This window comes from Maylandia zebra, linkage group LG14 (assembly GCF_041146795.1).
Source record: "Maylandia zebra isolate NMK-2024a linkage group LG14, Mzebra_GT3a, whole genome shotgun sequence".
Taxonomy (NCBI): Eukaryota; Metazoa; Chordata; class Actinopteri; order Cichliformes; family Cichlidae; genus Maylandia; species Maylandia zebra.
Window position 1 is genome coordinate 6,840,067 of NC_135180.1, and position 20,274 is coordinate 6,860,340.

Below are 20,274 nucleotides of genomic sequence, written 5' to 3' on the forward strand. Positions count from 1 at the left end.
TATATATATATATATATATATATATATATATATATATATATATATATATATATCTCATCACGGTTTTTTTGTGGGGTGGGAGGGGGGGTTAAACATTTTCTAAATACAGTGAGAAAACAGTAAAGAAAGGGGAAAAAAAGACACCTCTTTCCTATTGGTGGGAAAATGTACCATTTTGACCAATTAAAAAATAAGTCAACACGTGGGATTTGGTTGTTTAGACAGAGGGGAAAGTTTTGGGAGTGACAGTAACGGCAGCGAGACAGAGCGAGTGAGTGAGATAGCGAGTTTTTAGAAGTGGGAGATTTCTGACGTTTAGTGTGTAGTATGTAGTAAGTGTGTTGTGTTGTCTTGTGCATTTAGTCTGTTTTGTAGTCGCTGTTTTGTTTTGTGTGTCAGTGAGGGCACTAATGAATGTCACAAAGGCACATTGCAGTGTAAACACTTTCACCAGGTAGAAAACCAGCGGAGTGATGCACCTCCTGTTGTCAGGCCAGCAGATTTATCCCTGTGGTGTTCTCCTCTGTCTTGTGGTGGACAAACTTTTTTTTTTTACTGGCACACACAATTTGTAGAGCATCCTATTGCGAGACCTGATTGTTCTCTCATTTTAGTTAGAGTAATATTTTTAAATGGTTGTGCAAAATAAAATAAAAACGGCAGGTGTATTGGCTGCATTTTTAGATAAACAGTTGTATATGTTTACAAAATGTGTGCATAATTTTTCACCACCTGCATATGTGTTTGGAAAAAAAGGCTTTGATTTTGCCACCCTCATGCCCCTATGAATTTCTCTAGATCCGCCCCTGGTTATAAGTAATGTTATATCTTATAAAGGTAACACCAAATGTGGTTTCATTCAGGCCTAATGTAGTGCTGATTGGACCGAGCAGACCTCCTGGTGCTCGCTGTTCTCCAGAACCTCCAGATGGTCAGTCTGCTGCTGCCTGAACACACTCTGAATTATTCATTTCGAGTTGTGTGACTCCCGTGGGTCCTGTCACACAAATAGACTTATAGCATTCTGTATGTCCTGGAAATGTGCAAACTTATATCATAAGTTATAGATACTGTAACTCTGGAATGTATGGAAGACAAAAAGTAAAAAATGAATAAAAACAAAATATAGAAATAAATGAAATAGTTAAAAATCAGAATCCTTGTGTTTCTAGATGTTTACTTCACTGTTTTTTCATTTCTGTCATAGAGTATCCATGTGTTAATGGGCTGGGCTAAAAAGGGATTTGGCAGGTAGGGGAAACCTAAGATTTAATGTAACAATTTCAGTATGATTAAAAGACTAATTTAGAAATTTAATAAGAATAATTTGTGTTGTCAACTCCGACCTTTCCTTTTGTGAGGGTTATTGCTCTTTTTTAGATTTAGACAAGTATGCTTTCCAAACTTTATCCAGCTGTATTTACTGATGAATTTTATATATTTAAGTATATAATTTTGAAAAATGTAAATACATAAAAAATTGGAATCGGACAGTAAGTCTTTACATTTGAAAGTTTTGGTCAAAGCAAGAACAATATCTGCTTTTGACAGTTTTATTTAGATCATTCTCTGCTTTGAATATTTGACTTCTTTGACTCTATAAATGATGAGTGTTAAAATCTGTTTTTATTTGTTTTAGTGACTTAAAGTCACTAATCAGTGAAACAAATCCACAGTGGTTAAATCGCGAAACCATAACATTCAACAATATGTTGCTATGACACAGATGTTTTGTTTTGATCTCTGTATTAACATTACTTACCTCCAGAGCACCCAACTGTTCATCTGACATAAATCAAGCCATAACTTTTTGATTAGTCCCACGAACAAACAGAGAAGCTGAATCAACCACATAACCTGGTTGATGTAATTAAGTTGCAGCTTTGAAAAACTACTGTGTATACAAATGGTGAAGAACAAAAGAACAAAATATGGAACATTGTGGTGTTACATATGACAGCCACAGTGGTCTGACAATAGGTGAGATGAAATCTAGGCTTACTCTAAGATAAGCTATTATTATTATTATTGTAATTACGACAGGACCAAAGGGGAAAACAAGGAGAGGTATGTAAAAAACCCGTTAAAAAGAGAGAGGTCACTGTGGATTGTATTCCACAATATTTACAGTGTGTTTATTACTCCCCGCATGCCCAGACATATCATCTGTTTTACTGAATACAATGATGATTCCCTGAGCCTAAATAAGACCCTTTTTGGCCTTAAACAAACAGAGGTTACATTCCCCTTTCTACCCCTACCCATGCACCTGACCAATGTTCCCTCTAAGCTGCGCGCGTGCGCAATTGCGCACTGCTGGCACGGTCTCTGCGCACGGAAAATCTGCGTTGCACAAAAAAAAACAACAAATCTAACCTGAATTGAAATTAAAACTTTAACAATTCTGTTTTACAGTGTTAGTCAGTAAGTGACTGGCTGCTCCCGTATGGGATTAGAACGATGCCACCTTATCCCATAGTCCAGCCAATAATGTGATTCATATTCGTATATACGCAGCTAATCAACGTCGTTGACAGGCTATGACAGCGTCTTTATGTGCCGACACCGGTGTTTTAGCTAGCAAAGCGGCGTGGCTGATGTGGAGTGAAGCCACGTTAATGACAGCGTGTACAACCATTGGAGATGTGAGCAGGACAGACGGAACAATTGACGGAAAAAGTGTGGACTTTATACCAGTTTTTAAATTGTGTTGATAGGCCACGTAAAACCAGAGTTATGATAAAAATATCTGCAATGTTTGGTTTTCTTCCTGAATACTATCGTTGTTTATATTTACTGCGGGAAGAAACGGTAAAAACGGCGTTTTATAAGGAAAGCGCTTAAAAGCACTCTCCGCCTGTGAGCAAAAACAAAGCCCACCCTTTCCTATTGGTGGAAAAATGTACCATGTCGACAAATCAAAAATGATATGGCAACATGGCATTTAGTAGTTTAGGAAGAGGGAAGTTTTAGGAGTGATGGTGGTGTTTTGAGATCTGAGAGATTTGCAACGTTTAGCGCAAATATTGTGTAGTTAGTTTGTAGTGTAGTCCAGCAGTCCCCAACCCCCAGGCCTTGGACCGGTACCGGTCCGTGAGTCGTTTGGTACCAGGCCACGAAAGTTGACGCTCAGGTGTGAAATGTATGGTTTTCAGGGTTTTTATCGGTTTTCAGCGTTATTTTGTTATCGTTTTTATCGTTTACTCGGTTTTCCTTGGTCTTTTCACCTGTGTTATGAATAAATTTTCTTTTTTTCGGTACCGGTACTAGTTTTATTTTGTTGTGTTTATCCGCGACACCTTAAAGGCCGGTCCATGAAAATATTGTCGGGCATAAACCGGTCCGTGGCGCAAAAAAGGTTGGAGACCGCTGGTGTAGTCAGTAGTTTTGTTGTGTGTGTCAGAACAATGAGGCGACTACTGAATGTTACAGGAGTGATACATCTCCTGTTGTCAGGCCTCCAGGTATCAGGCTGTTGTTCCTCTTTATCTCATAGTGGACAGAATTTTTTTTTATTTGTGTGGCATCAAATTTGATGCAGAACAGCTGATTGTTCTGTAAATAGTTTGAAATGTTTATTTAAAGAAACGCCTTTGCTGCATTTTTAGTTAAACAGCTGCAAAAAACCTTTGTTTTTTGCATAGCTCAGTTACTTTTTTGAAGAAGTAACTATATAATTAATTGCCCAACATTGGTCACTATATACTGTATTTTGCAGACAGAGAGTTACAGGACTCTCTCCCAGGCCACACACTCAGAGCTTTCAGTCAGAGCTTTATAAAAAAATAAAAATAAAAATAAAAAAGAAAGTAGTGTTTTCAAAATTGGAGTTCAAGTTATTTTCTTACTTCCAATAGTGTTAACATACTACACAGGTCATGAACAAAAACAAACTAGAGGGAACATTGCACCTGACCATCACCTGTGAGGTTGTAGAGGGTTGAGAATCGCTAGGTGAATCATATGTGTCATATCTAAAGAACAAAAAACATTAACCACCACTTGTCTACTGAGAAAAACTTTTTTAGCATTGTTAATGGTGCACGCCCACATGCAATATCCTTCCAAGTGTGTAAAATGCAAACCTTTGTATCCCCAGGTCCAGTTTTGAGAAGCTGTTGATTGCTTCAGCAATCCAAACATTGTCTTCTTTTTTAGAAGACAGCGTCTAGTTTCACGTGGATGTAAGAGGACAGGTTTTTTTGTCCCTTTGTTGTTTTTACTACAAGTTTCATTTACCAGAGAAACACATATTCAAACAAGAATTTTTTTTCCTATACCTACGTTTTGTCTACCATTCTCATATATTTACACTCAGATCAATGTATCAGGGGGAGTTTCAGGTTCAGTATCTTGCAGTAGCTCGAAGAACACTTGGAGACAGAAGCCACTGGGATTGAACCACCAACCAACATTTGGACTAGGAGTTAGCTAATCAGTGGACTGAATATTAGGTTTTATTCATCCATCCATCCTCTTCCACTTACTCGGCTCAGAGTCATGGGAGGCAGGAACCTATCCTACCTCCCATAGGACGAGAAACTGGTTACACCCTGGGTTGCAAGTCACAGGTCAAACACAGAGAGACAGACAACAATTCATGTACGCCTTTACACTTATGGGAAATTTAGAATTGTCAATTAACCCAACCCTGTCTTTGGACTGTGGAATTAAACTGGAGTACCCGGAAAGAATATGCAAACTCCAGAATTTGATGTTCCTTAGCAGACTGGAGAGATGTAGTATATGCATCTTTCTGTCATATTTTGTGAAGATTTTCTCAGAGATTAATCAGAACATGGAACAACCTATATATAGTCAGATGTTCATTAGATATGCAGAATATAAATTATATGTGTACACTGTGCAGCCAACAAAAGGGGTCACTGTTGCAGTGTTACCACTGTGTGAATGAGCCTAATTGTTCCAACCACAGAACAACATCCCTTCCTCACACTCCACTGTTGCAAATGATCTATTGTCCGGCAGTCTTTTGAGCAGCTTTTTAGATACACCAAGAGAAACCACACATGGCTGCAGGATGTTTTTGAGTTCTGCACATGCTGCGAGGAGGATAAGGAGGAGGTCCTCTAAGCCTCGAGGGATTGCAAGTTTGATTTCACTGCTTATTAACACAGAGACAAAGACATAAAAGTGTCAAGACTGAGACAAACAACATCACATGCCTTAGCGGAGAGCAGCTTTGCATGAAATGGGCTCTAATATAGCACACTTACACTCACACAATATGTATATGCACAAACACACTCATTCAAACCAAGAATAAACAAATTAAGGGGTGGAGGATGCATTATGGCCTTTTAAAGTCAGAGAAGGTCAGATGTTGACTGAAGAAAGCAGCAGAGAGGAATAATAAAGTTTTAAGTGGAAATATCACTGCTTAAAAGAAAGTGTGCACGCAAATGCTCCATTCAAAAATAAATACAAGAATAAAATCCACACAAATATGAATTTTTTTTTTTTAAGTTCATGATATAAATCAAAATAAAAAGAAAGCAGCAGCATCCACAGCTGTGAGACATGTGTTTAGAATCTTTTTAATTGGTTTACCGCACATCAGATCCTCGTGAGTGAAAGCGGAACAAAGCTTGAAGGGATAATAATACTCAGAAAATTGATGACCTTTTTAAAGGCTAACAAACTTATACAGTGGTTTAAAACAGAGGGTTTATGACGGTTTTACTTATGAAATACAGGTAAAGAATAGCTGTCGCAATTTATTGATGAAAAGGGTTCAGAAATAAATTCCATTGTTCCTTTATTTTTTCATATGTTTCTGTCAGGTTTACACACTGAAACTAACAGTAAACTATTGGTGCTTCACTTACATTAGGTATGTATGTATGTATGTATGTATGTATGTATGTATAGATAGATAGATAGATAGATAGATAGATAGCAATTTGGCCATTGAAGTTACTTCTTTTGTTAGGGAGGATTGGTTTGTTGTTGTGTGCAATGTTAAAAAAAAAGTTCTTTAAAAAACAAAAAATAATTTAATATGAAGGCAATATGAGGAGAGAGTACAAACATGTTGAGGGATTGGCTGTGTTAGTTCAGTGAGAGAGTTGTTGGTAAAGGAAACCGATTTTCACTATTAGTCAAAAACGAATGTTTATATGTATGTCTTCATTTTTATTTTGTTAAATACAAACAAAATTATAGCAGAAGTACAGCCAGAAAGAGGGTACCAATTTCTTTATTTGGTAGTTCAATGGAAGGCTTCAATTAGTTAAGAGAAGAAAAAAAAATTTTAAGGTAGGACTGTAAACATTAAACATCTCATATTTCTAATTTTATCTCTTTGTTTTATTTTATTTTTTATAATTATCATCGTTCAAAGAAAAAGACAGCGGACTCTTTGAAGCGCACTTCACAAATGTCTGGTAAATTTACATTTAAAAGTTTAAAAAAAATCTATTTACATTTGTAAAGTTGCTAATTATGATCAATATTGATATATACTATAAATAAACATTAATGATACAATAAGATGAAGTTTTCTGGGTGGATGTTTGAGAGTTTTTCTGAATAAAATTCTGGAGCAGTGAAGAAGAGGTATAAAGCAGAATAAAATCCAAGATCCAGCTACCAGAAAACCCCACTTGTAGTCCAATGACAGGTGTATAACAGTAGGCACTTACAGGCTATTGGAGAGCAGCAGACCTGTTGGAGGATGCCAGGTGTGTCTTTCACAGAAGTCAAAAGAGGATTAGAAAGAGTGAAATGTGGTGGTTTTTCCTGCTACCAAACTGATTCGTCTTATTGACACAGACTGTGTGGAAAGGAGAAATCTGGTGAAGGGCAGAGCCGTCGCAACTGAGCACCTCCTGTCACAAAAGGTGCTCACCTACGTGAGTCTCCCACGTGTAAAGTTAATTTTTTTTTTTTAGCCCTGTCACTACTCAGGCCTCCGCTTCTCCCACTGACCAGTTCTGTTGTGCAACACACTGAGCATTTAGCCAGCATTTGGTTTAACCATTACACACAGAGACGCTGAGTGTTCCTGCCACAGTGTTCGAAGCTTTCTTTGTGTTCTAACAGAATATGATTATTCAAGAACTTACACTCAAAACACGCAAATACATACATACACTAATTGCGTAAAAAGGAAATTACCAGCAATTCGTTCAAGTGCTTGGGTGTCAGCTTTCTAATTCAGTGTTCTGTAGGAGTGTTTACCGCTTCTCGGCCGAATCTGTCACACTTACATGCCTCCAGCAAACAAGCTGTCGCACAGTCAAATAATAGCCATGAGCTTTTGCATTAGCACTTGTGAGTGATTGCTTTTATGTTAATATGGGTGTGACAAACACACTTTTTGTGCATTAAATAGAAGAGAAAAAAAGAATGGAAAAACAGGGCATTAAGCCTTTGTTTATTTGTCTTTAGATTTTATTCCTTGAGTTTGGTATTCGCACTTGACTGACATCAAGTCTTTTTCCATCTCTCATCCTTTGGTCTCAGTTGACATTGGGGGTCAACTTTTCTTTCAAATAACAAAAAATTCTTTCCATTTCTTCTTTTCCTACATTGTCAAAGTTAATAATTAGAATAGCAGAAATGTACAGTTAAGTCCATAAATATTCGGCTCTGTAAATTATCACAATGAATTTGAAACAACTTAGATGCAGTTAAAGTGCAGACTTTTAGTGAGCTGAACAAAAGGATTGCATAAAAATGTGAGGACTAAATTATTTTTAACACAATCCCTTCATTTCAAGGGATCTAAAGTAACTGCACAAATTAAATAACTGAAAATAAAATGTTCATGTCTAATACTTGGTTGAAAACATTTGCTGGCAATGAAAGCCTGAAGTCTTGAACTCATGGAAATCACCAGATGCTGGTTTTCCTCCTTTTTAATGCTCTGCCAGGCCTTTACTGCAGCACCTTTCAGTTGTTGTTTGTTTGTGGGACTTTCTGTTTGAAGTTTAGTCTTCAACAAGTAAAATGCATGCTCAACTGGGTTAAGATCAGGTGACTTGACCATTGAAGAAAATTCCTTTTTTTTCTTTTGCTTTAATAAACTCCTGGGTTGCTTTGGCTGTATGTTTTGGGTAATTGTCCATCTGTATTATGACTGTATGTCTCTGAACACCTTAGAATTAATTACCTTCTGTCCTGTGTCACATCATCAGTAAACACTAATAATAATAATAATAATAAATTTTATTTATGAGCGCCTTTCAAGTCACCCAAGGACACTTTACAATAGGATAAAACACTTAGTAAAACAATGACAGAATAAGAACAATAAAATAAAGCACAAGATAAAATGAACAAACAGTGGATTCACAGTGAATATGCAGATTTGAACAGATGAGTTTTGAGTTGGGATTTAAACTGGGGGAGAGAACCAATATTTCTTATTTCACGGGGCAGAGAATTCCACAGCCTGGGAGCAGAGAAGCTGAAAGCTCTGCTTCCCATGGTGGTGAGGCGGAAGGAAGGTACAGTAAGCTGGACAGAAGAAGAAGAACGAAGTGAACGGGCAGAACAAGTGGTGGTTAACAGGTCAGAAAGGTAAGAAGGAGCGAGGTTATGAAGGGCCTTGAAGGTGAGCAGAAGTTGTTTGAAAATTATCCGGAATTTCACAGGGAGCCAGTGAAGTTCCTGAAGAACAGGGGTGATGTGCTGGTAGGAGGGGGTTCTGGTGATAATGCGAGCAGCAGAGTTCTGAACCAGTTGAAGCTTATGGAGGGATTTTTGGGGGAGACCATGCAGAAGAGAATTGCAGTAGTCAATACGGGAGGTAACAAGACTATGTACAAGAATGGACGTAGACTGGGTGGAAAGAGAAGGAAGCAATCTGTTAATGTTACGTAGATGGAAGTAGGCAGAACGGGTGAGGTTATTGATGTGTGATTTATAAGAAAGTGAACTGTCTAGGATGACACCAAGGCTCTTAACCTGAGGAGAAGGGAGAACTGTGGAGTTATCAATGGTGAGTGAGAAATGGTTTGCCTTCAAAAGGTTGGATTTGGTGCCAATAAGGAGGATCTCAGTTTTATCCTCATTGAGCTTTAGAAAATTAGAGGTAAACCAGGATTTTAACTCGGATAGACATTCTGTAAGGGAAGAAGGTGGGAGGGAGGAATCAGGTTTGCAAGAGAGATATAACTGGGTGTCATCAGCAAAACAGTGAAACTGAAGATCAAATTTGCGGAAGATGGTACCTAGAGGGAGGATGTATATTATAAAGAGAAGAGGGCCTAAAACTGAGCCTTGGGGTACACCAGAGGTGTACCCCACTAGTGTTCCAGTGCCACTGTGAGCCATGCACACCCAAGCCATCACACTGCCTTGGTCATTGTAGGTTTGCTTATAATCATCAGTCCGCTGTAACTGTATGCCAGCCGTTTATTAGCAGCCAACATGAACGTTCGTACACTCGTAACAGGAATTACTGTCATAGGCAAGTTAGAACCACAGCGACATACGCTGGAAACCTCCGTAACAGCAGCAATGGCAGGCAGTATAGACAAGGATAACATTACTGTTATCTACATCCCCCTTTTCATTCTTTTTTTTTTTTTTTTAGTTTTGCACTTGTTAGGCAAACCCAAATCAAACAACACCACTGTAATGGAAGAACTTATCGGGTTATGGATTACACAAAAAATAAAGGTTCAAATGTCAAATGAAATTCACGGTAATCATTGTCATAAATGCAACAAATATGCAACAACATAACATGAGAGAAAACACATTTCAAAACAGAAAATACAGCATCACTGTGCTTAGACACTCTACCAGATCTGGTTCGGTACAAGTTGTCATCAGAGCGTACTTGGCATTTTGTAGGTGTGATCACTTGTTCGGACTGTTTTGTGCCAAGTTGTGGTGGGTCAAGTTGAACTTGAATTGTTTCATGTTTGTTGGTTTGTGCTTTATTGGGTTCAATTTCATCCGCTCGTCGAGATGTGTCCAGTTCATTTTGTGTTGTAGCGAGCTTTTCCGGTTGAGGCTCGCTCACAGGCAGAAGATGTTGTCTTTGCGCCTGTATTCCTTTCCATCCGACTCAACTACATAACAGCGAGGTTCAGCACATACCGGTACCTTACTTACAACTCCAATCTTGTCATATCCTCTCTGTGTTTGTAATCTCACCACCTGGTTTGGTGTTAATGGACTGAGCAGCTTGCTGGTTCAAATAGAAATCAATTCCATCTCTTTTTGATGTTTCAAGGAGTCTTTTAGCACTCCGGACAGCTCTTTCACTGAGTCCATTTGACTGAGGAAACTCAGGGCTGCTTGTGACATGTACAAATCCCCAGTGTGTGGCAAACTCACGAAAGGTCTGGCTGGTGAACTGGGTGCCATTGTCTGAGTACAGTTTCTGTGGTATCCCATGTACTGGGAAGTGGCGTTTAAGTTTGTTAATGACTGAGGCAAATGTTAGGTTTTCAAGTTTATCTATTTCAAACCATCCAGAACACAAATCCACGAGCACAAGGTAGTGGCAGTTGTCCCATTCGAATATGTCTGTGGCTGTGATGGACCAGGGAAGATCAGGAATTTGGGGTTTCAGGGGTTGTTTTTGTTGGTGAGGCTTTAAACTGTTGCAAATGCTGCATGATTTGACTTTGTTCTCAATGTCAGAGTTTATTGTCAACCACACTGTCCCTTGCTCTCCTTTTTGTAGACTCCATGCCTGGATGTCCCTTGTGTAGTTCCTGTAGATAGGTGTCATGTAGTGATGCTGGAATGATGGCTCTGTTGCCTTTCATAATGACATTGTTGTCGATGATTAGTTCATCGTGGTAGCTGAAGAATGGTTTGATTTCTATAGGTACACTACTCACTTGTTTTGGCCACCCCTGCTGGATGTAACGAGCAAGTGTCTGTAGAGTAGCGACCTTCGAGGTGTGTTTGGCAAGCTCTTGTAGGCGTGAGACGAGCTGAAGTGACATTACCTTGAAGTCGCGCCCCACTTCCTTTAGAGATTGCTCATCCAGCGTTGGTGTGCAAGAGAGTGTGTCTGCAATGGAAAGGTGTTTGCCTTTCTTGTTTCCAAGAGTCAAGTTGAACTTTTGTAATCGTATCATCATGCGCTGTAGCCGTGCTGGAACTGTGTGGAAAGGTTTGTTTTGGATTGTGACCAAAGGCTGGTGGTCAGTTTCAATCACTACTGGCTTGTAACTCCTTCTCTATCTGAGCGTACCTTCTCTCTGTTGGAGTTAAAGTTCTTGATGCATACGCCGCAGGTTTGTCGTCCTGAAGGCATGCAGCTCCTAGACCATGCTGGGAAGCATCACTGTTTTGTGCATGTCATAGTATTGAAGTACTGGTGGGCTGGTGAGGCACGCTTTAAGTTTGTTGAAAGCATCCTGCTGAGTGGTGTTGAGTTCAGCTCCACACCACATCCTTGTGAAGCAACTGACGAAGTGGTGCTGACAGTTGGGTGAACTTGCCCAGGTAAATGGTAAATGGCCTGTATTTGTATAGTGCTTTTACTAGTCCCCCCTAGGGACCCCAAAGGGCTTTACACACACACACACACACACACACACACACACACACACACACGGAGGAAAGCTACAGTTGTAGCCACAGCTGCCCTGGGGCAGACTGACAGAAGCGAGGCTGCCATATCGCGCCATGGGCCCTTCTGGCCAACACCAGTAGGCGGTAGGTGAAGTGTCTTGCCCAAGGACACAACGACCAAGACTGTCCGAGCCGGGGCTCGAACTGGCAACCTTCCGATTACAAGGCAAACTCCCAACTCTTGAGCCACACAGTGAATTAATCTGAGAAGGTGCATTAAAAAATAAATGGCCGGGCCAGCAGTGCACATCGCAAATTAGCTCACATACACACATTAGTTGTGCTGCTTCTTAATGACGGTATCTTAGCTAACAGCCCCAACTACCAGATTCAACTTGTAATTGGCTAAAAATAACTTAGCCTACCGGTGAGAGGGACGTTGCTAGCTGGCAGTTTTTGCAAGCGATGTTGAAATTTCCACATTCCAACACTTCAAATGCTTTAGGAGTTGTCTGCTCAGCGCAGCATCAGCACCGTGGAAATACACGGATACATCCGTAGACTCAAGACAGAATTCACAATGTGTTTTCAGGACTTTCAGGCGTATGGACCAATGTTTTCTTTTCTGATCAAACCAGAAAGCTTTAATGAGCAGCTGGATTTGTCTCGCATTAACTGGCTGAGTTAATGCCAGTTAATGTGACATCAAAATGCAGCTGATTGAAGTGAAAACCTCGACTCTGTGGGGGTCAAAGTTTGCAGAACTATGAACGCAGCTGGAATCCATAGCCGTGCGTGTTCATGGAGCTTGCATTTTCACCTGCTGGACATCACTACCTGACAAGTTTAACTGTCTTCAGAACATTGCAAAGGCCTTATTGACAGTATTTGGCTCTACATATCTGTGTGAGCAGATTTTCTCTCACATGAGTGTCCTCAGGTAGCCGTCTGAATGCTGGACACTCGGAGACCTGTGTCTCTGAGTGGGAGAGGATAGATCACATTAACATGTGTATCTCTGTATTAACAAACATGCCATATTGGCCCGGTTTATTTTTCTTATCATTGTTGTGAGAAGACCATAAATAGCATTTGCATTTTCTGTTGTATTTCATTTGCTGTTCTTGTTATGGATAAAAAATGTATTTTTTTGTTTCAAAATAGCTGATAACAATTCACTGATAGCTGCCAACATATGTGAACAAATATAATTCTATAAAGTTGTTCTATATAGTGTGTAACTGTTAATATAGAGCGTTATTAAATATTAAAGGGCGATCGTGGCTCAAGAGTTGGGAGTTCGTCTTGTAATCTGAAGGTTGCCGGTTCGAGCCCCGGCTTGGACAGTCTCGGTCGTTGTGTCCTCGGGCAAGACACTTCACCCGTTGCCTACTGGTGGTGGTCAGAGGGCCCGGTGGCGCCAGTGTCCGGCAGCCTCGCCTCTGTCAGTGCGCCCCAGGGTGGCTGTGGCTACAATGTAGCTTGCCATCACCAGTGTGTGAATGTGTGTGTGAATGGGTGGATGACTGGATATGTAAAGCGCTTTGGGGTCCTTAGGGACTAGTAAAGCGCTATACAAATACAGGCCATTTACCATTTACCATATTGCTAATGCAATCATATGGCACATTGACTGCTGAGGACGTTTTTAGATGGCACTCATCATCAGAAAGGTTGCCGACCTCTGATTTAGACTAAGGTAAAAGGAACACGAGGATATTCAGATAAGGTTGTTCTAAACAGAGAGACTGAGAGAGAGAGCGGAAACAGCAGTGCCAGCTTTATTATTTAATGTGGTTGAAGAATGGCAAATAAAAAGAGTGCAAAAACAAGAAAGATGAATTCTTGAAATCTTTCAAAGACATATCTCAATAAAAGACTGAAAGTTATATTTCCATTTTCGTCAGCAACAATAGAAATGAAGAAAAGTTATTCAGATGTATATGTGATAGCCAGATACAACATGGACATTGGACAAGATTCTACATACACTGTTTAGACTGAATTTGGACGTAGCCCCAAATCTTGTACCGTGTAAAATGATATACCTGTACATGGCAGTAAAATCTCTGAACTGGAAAAATGTGACTTAAATCAGCAAGTTTCACTAAGTTTTAATAATGCATTTCCATCAAGGTACTACAGGGGCAATATTTGGAGAAAGATGCATAATGGTAATCAGAGAAAAACTGCTCTTCTTGAGGGTAACATATTTAATTTGCAGACTTTTAATGACAAAATAAACTGTGATAAACTTTGTGGTCTCCTTAAGAACAATGTGCGAATTATTTCAGACTAGCTGCCTCATCATTTATGTCATGGTCCTAGGTCTTTGACCCAGTGTTTGGAGTTTTTGGAATTTCGCTGTGAGTTTCCATTCTCACTTTTATTTTTGTTATCCTTTGTTTGTTGTTGTTCTTGTTTTGAGTTTGCCTATTATCCCTGTTTCAGTTTATTCTGCCTCATTGACTTCTTTCCGGCTGGATGTTGTTCCTTTGGACTAAAAAGCAATCATTAAACGTACAATACCTTTCAATTTCACCCATCTGTGTCAGAGTCCACATTTCATGACAGTTTAGCCAACCCTCCTCAAAACAGATTAATATAACAAAATAGGGACATAGCCACCGTTTTGGTGCGTGGCGTGCATTTTTAAAGGCTCCAGTTTTGTTTTTCAGTTGTCACCATTTTTAGACCTGTGACTCCTTTCAGCTCTTACTAACAAACATGCACCTTGGATGACAACTACAGATTTAACTGCACAAGGGGTTGATTTTCTTTTTCAATCTCTATATACAACCATGGCTTTGTGAAAGTATTCTGGACGCTCTCAAATACAACAAGTGAACCAGGCAGAGGCCAGAGACGGAGAGAGATGGAGGATGTAGTAGGGAAGATAGATCCCTCAATAAATGTTTTGTGCCATCACTGCCCAGATCTGGATAAGTGGTAGAAAATAGATGGATGACTGCTGTTGATCAGCTGGTGTTTCTGCTCATCACATACCTCCAGCCATTTTCCATTGTGAGTCATGAGTTTCAAGAATGTGAACCCTTGCGTAACCTTAAAAACAGCAGCTCCACAAGATAGGAGCTGAATCTACAAAGGTTGTCGCTTTCAAACAAGATTCACACAAAGCAGTGCTATTCTAATGATTAACCTCTTCTGTCCAACAGCAGTGAGCTCAAGTGTGTATTTTTGTAGAGTTTCATATCAGGTTGGACTCCCCGCTAACAGCTATGAATAGGTTCCTAGTATTTGTTTCACATCACTGCAAAAGAACATCAAACACCTGAGTTTCTCAGTATCAGGTTTCTGAAGACAAATTAAATCTAACACATTATTGACCTCAGGAAGAGTTATCTTTGTTCGACTGGATAGCAGTTAATATCTTTAGAATGGTTAACCTCTGCACATGAAAAGGTTTGTTCAAGTGATACCGAGTGAGAGTGAGCTTTCTCTGCATTGATCTGATTGTCTGTGGTTTTGGCTCAGATCAGTAACTTTCTATCTTTTATTTCAAGGCATAATCTTTCAGATGTGATTCTTTTATGTTAGAGTATCTTATTCCAAAACAATAAGCAGAATGGGATATTGTGTCTTTGTGTCTTACTTAACAAGACTGAACATCTACAGCCAGACTCAAAACTCTGTGAGTCTGTACCTCAGAGGAAAAACAGTAAATGCCAGTATCACAATGCTAACATCCTCAAAATTACAATGCAAACATGATCATTCTTCTATAAACTGTATAATAATAATGGATGTAGTTTCTGGTGCTACAAAATGAAACCTAGTAGAAGTGCCTGAATTTGCCAAAAGATAAGTCACATTGTATGGAAGTCTTTGAGAAAAGCCACTAGGTTACTTTTTACTAGATTTATTCACTGGAAAAACATTTTCCTATTGGGTTTAAGTCTCAGTTGCTGTATAGCATACAATTAAACAAAATTCGCTAATTTCTAAAGCCCCTGACTGATGGCAAGATGGTTAATGAAGGCAGAAATGGATCACTCCCTTGTGCAGCGCAAACAACAAATACCTAGTGCTTCAGCTGATTCACCACCTAAAGAAAACAATAACAAGGAAATATTTAGTAGTCAGTACTGTGAAAGCAACCTGTCTTATAGGTTTAGACAGACTGGGGATTTTATGAGCTCGCAGCTTGAGAGTGCCATCTGTTGAGAGAAGCTTTCTTATCCTAACATGGTAACACCAGCTAAAAAGGCAAAATCAAACATCCTGGGCTCACTGGGGTAAGCAGGTGATTGCTGGGTTTGAATCTACTCCAAAGCCAAATGCTCTGTCTCCAAGCATTCATTACATCTCCCACATTAAAAAAACAAACAAACAAAAAACATACAACTGTTACAGACGTTTCCTCTCCCCAAGGAATATAAAACATAAATCTGAATTGGGGTAGAAAATTGGTTTTATTGTTTTAAAAAAGAAAAAGAAAAAGTCAACTGTAATTTGAACCCTCAAAGTTGGCTAGCTTGGTGGGTTCAAAATGGTAATCCAATGGTGTGGTGCTATTGGTTACATCTACACAGAAGGCGATGTAAATTTGGCAGGTCCCAAGATAAACTTTGAGACAAGTATTTGAAGCGACTGCTGATGAGAGAGCACGATACCGGTGACTCACAGATAACCTGCCAGCAAATTAACTGGGTAGCCACAGGCTGGAATGTCCAATAGAGATAACCATCACCTTCAAAGTGATCCATGATGAGCGAATCCCTCATTGTCATCCTTGTGTTGATGCAGCTTTATAGTTCTAGCATCCTAGCATGCAAACATGTCTGCACTGGTAACATATTGATGTTTGCAACATTTGGAATTTTTCTTTTTTATAATATGAACCATTTTAGTTTTCTACTTTAGCATGTTAGCATTTGTGCTAGCAAGTAACAAATACTAAGAAAATATACAGAATGTTATTAGATTTGAATAAAGTAGCGTGCTGTGTCTGTAAATATTATGTATAAAACAATGGCAAAATAAAATTACACTTCCTCCTGGCATCAGAAAATGGAAAAAGGATTAGATTACATAATCTTAGAGATTTTAATGAACTGCTCCAAATTTTACTCTCGCTGGCAGTGTAGCTTTGTGAAAATGTCATATCTTTCATCCCTTAAAACAGATTGAAATGCATCAGTTATCAGGGGTGTCAAACTCCAGGCCTCAAGGGCCGGTGTCCTGCAGGTTTTAGAGCTCACACTGGGTCAACACACCTGAATCAAATGATCAGTTCATTACCAGGCCTCTGGAGAACTTCAAGAGATGTTGAGGAGGTCATTTAGCCATTTGAATCAGCTGTGTTGGATCAAGGACACATTTAAAATCTGCAGGACACCGGCCCTCGAGGCCTGGAGTTTGACACCTGTGAGTTAGATGGACTACCTGTGAAGTTCACACAGTGTAGCTTGTTGGTGGTCAGTATTGACAGGTCAGCTGGTATAATACTTCACTAAAGCCTCAAATACTGTAGTAAATATTCAATTCAATTCAATTTCTTTATTGTCCCACAAGGGGAAATTAGTTTAGCAGCAGGATATAAATAAACAGAACAATACTATAAAATAATAATGACAATAATAGTGATTAAAAAGTCCAAGGACAGTTATTTGCCATTGAGGAGACAAGATGCAGTGGGGATAAAAGAGACCTGGAGTCTTTTAGTCTTCCTCACAGGTACTCTAAAACGGCGGCTGGAAGGCAACAACTCAAACTCAATCTTCAGAGGTTTTCAGCTACCTTATCAAATACATTTAAATGGAAACCAATATTAAATGGAAACTTTCACCACAAGGTTGTAACATTTTACCAAAAACATTAAGTGTAGTTGTCCACCCCAACCAGGATTACATACTTCTATGTACTTTTAAAATTATTTACTTCCTAATAGAAGATTTCTACCTAACCTAATGCTTCTAAACTGCATCATCTCTGGTCTTGTAACTAAAGGCTAAACAGTAACGCGGATTAGGTACAAATTCTGGACTCGATGTGATTCCAGTTCATATTACATGAGAATACAGCCTGACAATGTTTTAACTTTAGCTGACATCTCTGCGATGCGATACATCAGGGTTTAAGCAACCTTTAAAGATTGGGTCATGTCAGGGAAAAACTTGCATTAATCATACTTAAAAAAAGAAAGAAAAAAAAAAGATGGATTCATCTGTGTCAGAGATATTTCAGAGATTGTATTCCTTGTAGAACACCTGTCCTATCACTGGTGCATTGTGTTTGTAGCAGCTAGCTTAATGCAGAAATAAATAGCTACAATGAGATATAGATTTCACTATTTAGTAAAGAGATATGACACCAAAGAGAACATTTCACACATACTGTGTTTCAGGCCGCCTGTGTCATTCACTGATTTAACCTCAGTAATTTTGAAAATGCCCATTGTGATTTGTGAGCATAAAACTGTGCATTCCTACACAGAGTTATTTTTTCAGAGCACAATTGAATGCTTAACTCAAAAGAGCTTTGTCCCCCCCCCCACCGAAATGCAGACATTTCTATTTCTAACATTAAAAATTGTTACATTTTGTTCAGTACCAGGGCTCTGTTATTGTGCATTCAGACACAGTGGGGCACACTTTAACCTGTGCATTTCCTGTTATAAGTCTAAATGTTTGCTGTGAGATGAGGAGTCATTAGGAGCTCTACCATATGACTGCAGCACCGTTCCTTATGAACACGGTTAGATTGATTGTCCTTTGTTTTTTGGTCCTGAAGAAGCTTGGACCAGCTCAGAAGGCTTTAATTACTCATATTATTTAACCTTTAATGAATTCCCTGATTACATACACAACAACAACAACAACAACACAAGCATATATACTAAACTAGACTGTTTTGTTTTGGTTTTAATTTTTATCTAAAGAAAATAAAGGATTAAAGGTAAAAGAAAAACTATGAACAACCGAAAGGTTCCTTCTGGCTTGACTGACACCTCCCACTTAAACTAGCAAAAGCTCCGCCTCAGCCTTCTATCTTGTTGAGAACTTGAGGCTATAAAATGAAGGAACTTACTGTAACCAGTTCACAGTCTTTACTTGGAGTTCCGTTTGTGAACTCCTTAACAGAAACTACAGTAAATCTAATGCTTTAATCAGTGAGAACACAATAGCGCTGTCGGCTTTTCCTTTCACTTGGCGACCTGAAAACCGCGAGCTGAACCATGGCAGGAGACGGGTCAGATCAGCGGGCGCTGCAGTATGAACAAACTCTTGTAAGTCTTCGCTTGTCACCACTCTGAACTTTGTTCCCTTGTTCGACAGTGCGTCCACTTCTCTTGGGTTGGCGGAGAAGCCACCGTGTGCCCCTTTTTGCTCGTTAAACTGTTGGAGACAACGATAAAGAGCAACGTGTGAGCCAAGTGTGGCCAAAAGCTGGAATAGAGATGAATGAAGTGTGGGGCAGTATGTACGTGCCGAATTCAACGGTGTGCCTATGTGACTGTGGAAATTTCTTGTGGAGTGTGTATGCGGTAGAAAACACAAGTTTTAAGTATAAATTGTCACATTTTAAACGAAGTTCAACCTCCGGGTGTTCTCACGTGAATGGTCGAGGTTTGCGGTGTCGGGAGCCTGCTGTGTCGGGCTAATGTGTCCTTAATTCCGTAATTGCAAGTCATGTATTCTTGTGAATTAACATGAGCTAATTCCTAAACTGGTGAACACCACACACTGAATTTCTCCGGCTTGCGGCTTCGCTGTAGCTCTGGAAGTAAAGGTGTTTGTCCGAACATCTGGATTTGGCTCTGTCAATAGGTAGCAGCCGATAACACCCACGCAAGAGTTCAGCCAAACTCCACTGTTAAAAAAACAATCTGGCCGTAAGAGTCGTCTGTATTGTCATAATACCATATAAAAGGTTACTTACTTAATTGCAGTTTTAATGTGTAAGTGAGTTTATTAATTCTGCATACAAATTATACCAGTTTGCATCAAACAGTACTGCATCCATTTCCAACCGATGAACGCAACCGTACTATTAGATGCTTTATTAGCTAAATGTAAATTTTGCAATGCATATCTGACTGCCAATAAGTAAATGAATCTTGCTGGACAGCGTTTTGTCAAGATTTAAATTGCTACAATGCAAGCGCCATTTGATGAATAAATTAAATGCCTGTTAGATAGTTTGGGTAAACATGCACATGTCATAGGGATTACTGGTAGTGTCAGGAGCACTGGATGTGTATACAACCACCAGCATCAGACAATGGATCAATTCATCGTTGGTTAGCGGCTTGGGTGCAGCACACAGCAGGTTGTGATGCAACTGGCAGCTGTGCAAGTGTCTCGTGCAGCACCCACATCTGGCTCACCATTGTTATCGTAGGCCATCTTCTTTATCTTGCTTTTTTTTTTTTTTAATTACACATTACACAAGCAGTTGTCAGAAGTCCTAGAAAGTCTTCATGCAGCTTTGGATGACTGCGTTTAGACCTGATTTAAACAGCAGGGGGCTCCCACACATTTTAATGCCACAGGGCCTCAAATGAATAGAGATCAGGGCCTGTAGGTTCCCACTCCATAAGAGGACTAAGTGAGGGCTTTTAATTGGTAAATTTGAGCACATCCCTCAGAATGGTTACAGGGCAGGCTTTAAGCTGAGAGTCCCCCTCGTGTGTGTGTGTGTGTGTGTGTGTGTGTGTGTGTGTGTGCGTGTGCGTGTGCACTTTTCCTGACAAAAACAAAACTTTGGTCAAGCCTAAAGAATTGGCTGTTTGAAGAGACT

At 39.5% G+C, this 20,274-nt stretch overlaps 1 protein-coding gene across 3 annotated transcripts in view; it reads left to right on the forward strand.

Annotated features, from left to right (window-relative positions):
- Nucleotides 1–18,522: 18,522 nt before the first annotated feature.
- The window catches only part of LOC101483601 (chloride channel protein 2), a 179,825-nt gene continuing 178,073 nt past the window's right edge, over nt 18,523–20,274 (forward strand). For all 3 annotated transcript variants that reach the window (XM_024804945.2, XM_024804946.2, XM_076892159.1), the window contains exon 1: nt 18,523–18,760. In XM_024804945.2, coding sequence (XP_024660713.1) covers nt 18,710–18,760 — 51 coding nt within the window. In that variant the 5' untranslated portion in view covers nt 18,523–18,709. The remainder of the gene's footprint in view (nt 18,761–20,274) is intronic.